Genomic DNA, 6998 nt, shown 5'->3' with positions numbered 1-6998 from the left:
TGTTTTGTCATAGGGTTCAAAATATACCGTATCATTTTATTCATAAAGCGGTGTCACACAACCATAGTTGAAACAAAGTGCTGTACATGAGAAGCATTTGAAACATGAACAAAAATAATAAACAAAACTATAGGATACAGCTATTATAGGAACAAAAAAAACAAAAACAAACAAACACTAAACCAAAAAACTAATTAAATCACATCAAAGTCTCGTACTGGGTCAAAAGCCTTTGAGTAAAAGTAGGTTTTAAGATGCACTTTAAAAGAAGACAAAGAAGAGGCCTGTCTAATATGTAAAGCCACATTTCAGGTGCAGCAATTGAAAACGCTTTGAGCTCCAGCTTTGATTTTGGCAGCATCAGGAGCAGCTGATCAGCTGACCTGAGAGGCCGAGCAAGATCTCAGAAAGATAGGATGGAATGAGACCATTTAAGGATTTTAAAACAAGAAGTTTAAAATGAACTCTAAAATGCATAGGCAGCCTGTGAAGCAAGCCAGAATGGGTGTTATATTATCTCTCATATGTGCTTCAGTTACAAGACGTGCAGCTGCATTTTGAACCAGCTGGAGACAGGAGAGGGAAGACTGGCTGACTCCAAAATAAAGTGACAGTAATCCAGCAGAGATGTGATGAAGGCTTGGAATACTGTCTCATACTGCTCTCCTTAAAGAATGGGCATCAGTTTTGTTCAGTGGCCGCAGATGAAAAATGCTGGACCCCAATACATTGACAATTGATGAGTCAGCTTAGAATCACCATCCATCTTAAAGCTCAGGTTGGTGACTGTGGCGCTTAGATCCAGTGCCAAGTGACAATTATGGCCATCCGGGAGGATTTAATGTCATTTAGACATTCAAATGATGGTGTAACAGAGTAGGCGTTCTTCTGTTTCAGAGGTACAGAAATGTGGCTGTCGTCAGCATAACAACGAATGGAGAGAGCGTACTTTCTTTGAATAGAGGGAGTAAATATAGAGCGAAAAGCAGAGGCTCTAAGATTGAGCCCTGTGGAACTCCACATAGCAGGAAAGCAGAGCAGAACTCTGAACCAGAAATATTTGTGGTCATGGTTCTGTCTGGCAGGAAAGACCTCAACCAGTCCAGTATACCTGTTTCAAATAATCAAGCCTGTTGGAAGGAAACAGAATTCAGCTGCTTGCTTCACACATTTATCAATGGTTCATGTGAGCAGGCAGCTGTTTCATACTGGGGAAAAATGCTTTCTCACACCTTATCTCGTCTTATTGTGAATGAGGAAATAAAACTACTTTCCAACCACTTATCATTTCTGCTGATGTAATCAAGTCTGAAATAGTTCTGTTATTGTAGCCACTGCTGAGGGTGGGTGGAAATTATTTTTAAATGCATTAAATGAGCGATTATTTTCACAGTTAATCACACGTTTTTATGGGTCATGGCTTTTTTAACTTTATAAAAAATAACTACAGGGAAAACAACAGTCCATTAATTTCAGAAGGAGGAGTCAGAACATTTTGTCACTGGCAATTTTGTATACTAATAAGACTAATGCTTAACAACGGTTGGGTTGTTTGGGGCTCAACTGCACACATTTTGTCAGGTTACATGATAATAAAGCCTATTACTAATAATACTAATAAATTACAGTTTGCTTGTTGCATAACCTCAGCATAGATATGTTCTTCCTTGAGATATCAAAGGACATGGGAAGTGAAGCTAAATTGTTATCTTCTAAGGCAGGACCAAATTTAGAATCTTACTAAACTTTATCAATGTCAACATTTGATTTCAAAGCCACGCTTTGTTTGGTATTGCAAACATTCTGTTCAGGGACTTTTCACAGGTGCAAAAGTTGTTCATAGCGACATTTGCTGTTCACCGAAAGATTCCCTTGAATTTGTGTGTTTAATTGTCACGTGTCTGTGTGATCCTGTGTATATAAACTTTACCTGGAGCCAACGAAGGCGCACAGTTTTTTGACTTACCCATGACCATGTACACTTTCTCTTTACTGTGCGCTTTGGGCCTGGCGGCTGCCCTTGCAGTGCCTGACACTTTGGCCTCTGAGGAGCCATTGGCGGTAAGTATAGAATTCAATAGCTCTTCTAATTATTGCAGGAATAAATAGTTTTTTGCAATAATCTAACTGTCATTTTCTCTTTTCAATGAAATTGACACCGGAAGGATGGTGAGTGTTCGGATCTGTTAATCATATATTGGTCTTCACTCAGGTTATTATTCACTCACTCACACTGTTTATTGGTTGTTTTTAATTGTCTTCATACAGCCACCGTCCTGACTACCACCACTGAGCAGAACGAAATTGTCAACAAACACAACAGCCTGAGGAGGGCCGTCAGCCCCACTGCCAGGAACATGTTGAAAATGGTAAAACCTTTTGTTTTGTCAATCAAGAATTAGTATTAAGTCATAATTTCAGGAGCACAGTGTGCTTCAATGGACAAAAATGTCATTTTTTGACCGTGAATGTTAATTAGCCTTGATAGATTATGAGGAGGACTCAGCACTTTAATATTATTCAGTGTACATACTGTAATCATCTACATGTGCCAATTTAATGGGCGCTTTGTCCTCGGAACCCCACAGAGCTGGAACAGGGAAGCAGCAGCCAACGCTCAGAGATGGGCCAACAAATGCTCCATGAATCACAGCCCTTCAAGCGACAGAGTGATCAGCAGTAAGTTCTGGTTCATTAGTTACGCTTTCTTTTTTTTCGACAAGTTTGAGGCATTCATCTGAATTTTATATTCCAAAATCCACATTTCTAGGTGTGGTAAATTCACCCCCAGAAAACTGCACAAGAAATAACCCATACATTCCAGTAATTGTCCAGAGTTATGGTTTTAATAAAAGAAAGGCACATTTGGCTTTGAGGGCACTCTGATTACAGCTCATATCTTCATATAGAAAACCCCCCCAAACAAAAACAATATACTAGGATAGAGCAGTTGGCGTATTACATACTAATTAATCCTGTGACTAAAGAGACATTACATTCAAAAATACTATTATTTTTTCTCAATGAACCTGAATTAAAGATTTTTTATCTTAAATTGTGAATTTAACAGACTTTCAGTTGAAATAATACAATTTGTTATTCATTAAATTAATTAAGACATATGGTAACAATTGACCTGCATTTGGCTTTGTGTGAAAATGCTGTGTAATACGTTCATTGTTTTGAAATTGAACGTGAACATAGAATTGCTTCTGACAGAAATAATCATATATAGAAGAAATTGAGAATATGGCACAGGCATGTGGACCAGTATCATCTAATAAATGTCGAATGTAAAGTAGAGCAAGCAGATGATATTTCTCTTCATGAAATATTACCTCACTGATGAGTGATGCAGTTTCCAAATAAATGTAATTGCTGTTTCTAATTGGCACACTGTGGAACACACAGTTTTTGTAGCTAATATAACATTACGCTGACATTAGAATAAATTTCTCATGCAAAATGAACATGACCCGATTGTTTTATTCAGTTTATTTTCTTTTGCAGTGTAGTTTCTCTAGTACGTGTACAGTATGGTAGAACTACTTGGAGAGGCATAAAGTCTTGTAGTCTCTTTCATTGAAGAATTGACCCTCTTATAAAGCAGCTGCCTTTCTCGATCAGAGGACTGCAACCCTCCGCTCTTAAGTCCCTCTGTAGTGGCTCCCTCAAGCTTTTGCGAAATTCCTCTTCAAATAAACAATATTTTTAGATTTTTATTTATGAATATATAAAAAATGTTATTTATTGCTCAGCAATTTGTTGACTAATTTGTTGGTTTAATTTATCTTTCAATTATTTAATTTATTAGGACATTTAATTTATTTACCTTTTCTTTGTTATAATTATCTTCATTATTTTTTCACTACTGACATGTGTTTAAATTGTTGGATGTTGTATGAATATAAAAACCAATAAAGATATATTTTTAAAAAAAAACAACATTATTATTATTTAAAACTGTGAAAAAAGATAAAACTGAAATGGATGAAAACTAAGCTTAAAGCAGCTCCAAAATCTGTATTTAAAAAGTCAAAGATTCTAATGAAACTTAACAACACAAGATCCTGTTTTAATATATTCATAGTTATACTAGTAAAGATTAAACATGTATTTTGGCTCGAGGAAAACGTCTATAGTACAATGTGGCAAAATCGGCTCCTTTGGTTTTAAAGGTTGAAAACCCCCAACCTCGATGTTAGAAGACGTGGGTCAGCTTGATTTCACAAGGACAGAGCACGTCACTTAAAAAAAAAATTCGCGATCGTGTTAGAACATTCATTCATATTTCGGGGGTTACAATTTGCCAGTCTTTCTGCTAGTCTCTTCTTCTGCTTCCCTTTAACCTCAGCCAGTGGCTGTGGAGAGAATCTCTACATGTCCAGCTACAAGAACTCCTGGAGCAATGCCATCCAGGCCTGGTACAATGAGGTGAAGGACTGGCGCTACGGCGTGGGATCTGTCAATGGAAGAGTGGTCGGCCACTTCACACAGGTACAGTCACAATCACGGATGGTTAACATCAGGCATGGGCAACTTTCATCATATTGGGGGGCATGAAAACTTCATTATAACTACCAGGGAGCCAACTTGTGATTGAGTACCCCAACCACAAGGAGACACCAGATTTATGGATTCCAGATCCATGAATGTTTTTATTTTGATTTGATTTGTACCTTAATACTATATTACAGAGTGTTTACATCATAAATGAAGTCAGGAGTGAGCAAAGAATTAAAATAGTTTCCCATATACATTATGACTTTTATGCTGTTTGACCTCTGTCTCATTGAAAAATAGAGTTCATTGAAAACATACATGTGTTAATATGGACTGGTTGTAAAAATGAGGAGATAACAAATCCATCTCAGACATTGTGGGTTTTTTGTCTCTGCATAGGTTGTTTGGCACAATTCTAACAAGATTGGCTGTGCCATGGCCTACTGTCCCAACTCTTCCTACAAGTACTTCTATGTTTGCCAATACTGCGCTCCGTGAGTACAACGCATCCTAATACTCCTCTATTATTTAAAATAGAAATTTGATGGACACTTCATGAATGAACACAAATATGTATGTCGTATGTCACAGCGTGTTTGGTTTTTTGGGCATATTTTACTATCTACATCTCAAACCATGACGAATGCTCGGTGTGTTATTCTGTTTAAAGATAATAATGATGCCAACATTTTCATTTGAGGTACTTTGTGATTTTTCTGCAATTATTTCAAGATGAAAAACAAAGTGAATTCTATTGTATTATGTTTAATGAGCAGAAAAGCATAATTATACTGCTGAGTGTCCATTAGAAAGTAATTTAAATAACTTTGCCTTCTCCGAGGATATTTGTGACATGTTTGGGATCATATCCAGTATGAGCGTTTGCTGTTATGGTTAATATTTGATGGTCTGGCCTACATTGCAGTGGAAACTACCAGTACACCCATCCCTACAAGTCCGGAACCCCCTGCGCTGACTGTCCCAATGCCTGCGAAAACAAGCTGTGCAGTGAGTAATAGTGTCGGGACTGTAATCCAGTAATCTGTATATGGTCTGTAATCTGTCAATGATAGTGAAAGACTTCAGTTGGCCTGACTAGAATACACATTAATGGTTGTATTAGTATACATGAGAGGCAGAGTGAAGAGTAATGAGATAATCAGTTTGGTTTAGCTCAGTTAAAAATGTATTGGGCCATTTAATTTAATTTAAATTAATTTATTAACACTTAATTACTAATAAACACAAAATGATGGAAAACGCAATAAAGTTGATAACCATTCAGATCATGTTAATCAAGAAAAAGAGCTAAATATACAAACCTAGATGATAGATTGCAATAAACATCACTAGTATTGTCATGAAAAAAGTATTACAAATTTGGTTGATTAAAGAATTAAGAGTTAAGAAAGATTAGGATTTTCAAGATCTTAACAATGAACAGAAATTTAAAGAAAAGTTAAAACCTGTTTTTTTCCGCTCTATTCATGATCTTCAGCTGACTGCAAAACTTTTCCAGAAATCCAATTGAAATAAAATGCACTCCCAATTATTTTAAACAAATGTTCTATATATTAACTGTGCAGTTCAGCATCTTGATAATGATAAACTTGAGTCATAGCCCTTGATTCTTTTCTCTGACTAATGACATGAAATATTTACACTCAGGCCCACTTCAGTTATATTTAAAAAAGTAACCATCAAGTACACAAATCCCATTTGAGAGAGCCCTCTTTTATGTTTTTTTTTTTCCCATTATTGTGCACTTTTTTAAATATTTATTTAAGATTAGTTTCTTGAAAATCAGTTGCATCATAAAAAGTTGTGAGCTTCAGGGTTATTTTTTTGGTTTTATGAAAGTGTAACTGATTACTAATATGAAATTATTAATCCAGTCAGAATCACTGACGTTATGAGCTCATATTGCCTGTTACTACAGTTGTGAAATAAAACTGCTGTAGAGCTTTAGCATTGGCACAGCTTTAGACTAAAGAGCAAATTTTTTAATTAAATGGATTGAAGTCTGTGACATCTTAAAAAAACACATCTTAAGATATCCAGCTCCTCTGTTCCAGTCCATGTGACACTATCTTTTCCTTTTGTTTCTCTCCTTTTGCTAACCCCTGCCAGAACAATAAGTGCCCTGATCTGAAGAAGGACTTTGGCTGCAGCCACCCGGACGTGGCCTCCTGGTGTCCGGCCTCCTGCAAATGCACGAACCAGATTATCTAAACGATACACGTTCCCACGTGCTCTCACTCATGTGTTCGTCTTAATAAAGCAACTTATCATTAAAACCTGTGTTTGTGTTCTCAACTTTGTCCAATGAACCTACAATTTAAGAATTGCACAATTCTTTCATAATATTTTTAGGCTTTTTATTTTTTTTAAGTAAATCGCTAACGAACAGGAATTTAAGAGGAAATTTGCTTTGGCAGACCAACTCGTTGGACACACACCAGCTACAGGAGTAGGTACCCTTTGACTGCATGTGA

At 36.4% G+C, this 6998-nt stretch overlaps 1 protein-coding gene across 1 annotated transcript; it reads left to right on the top strand.

Annotated features, from left to right (window-relative positions):
• The first annotated feature begins 1953 nt into the window (after window positions 1–1953).
• LOC308126292 (cysteine-rich secretory protein 2-like) lies at window positions 1954–6796 on the top strand. The gene is made up of 7 exons (XM_080490550.1): window positions 1954–2065; window positions 2269–2369; window positions 2589–2679; window positions 4355–4497; window positions 4903–4997; window positions 5429–5511; window positions 6634–6796. Exons 1-7 carry the CDS (start codon window positions 1969–1971, stop codon window positions 6639–6641), a joined length of 618 nt encoding a protein of 205 aa, XP_080346676.1. The 5' UTR covers window positions 1954–1968; the 3' UTR covers window positions 6642–6796.
• Window positions 6797–6998: the final 202 nt, after the last annotated feature.

This window comes from Lipophrys pholis, assembly GCF_963383615.2.
Source record: "Lipophrys pholis genome assembly, chromosome: 21".
Lineage (NCBI taxonomy): Eukaryota > Metazoa > Chordata > Actinopteri > Blenniiformes > Blenniidae > Lipophrys > Lipophrys pholis.
Note: the sequence above shows the minus strand (reverse complement) of the source record. Positions and strands in the feature narration are given on the sequence as shown.

Coding starts and splice junctions, on each gene's coding strand:
- LOC308126292 (XM_080490550.1), top strand. CDS start 1,969: ATGACCATGTACACTTTCTCTTTACTGTGCGCTTTGGGCCTGGCGGCT. Junction 2,370..2,588: donor CCAGGAACATGTTGAAAATG/GTAAAACCTTTT, acceptor GGAACCCCACAG/AGCTGGAACAGGGAAGCAGC. Junction 2,680..4,354: donor AAGCGACAGAGTGATCAGCA/GTAAGTTCTGGT, acceptor CTTTAACCTCAG/CCAGTGGCTGTGGAGAGAAT.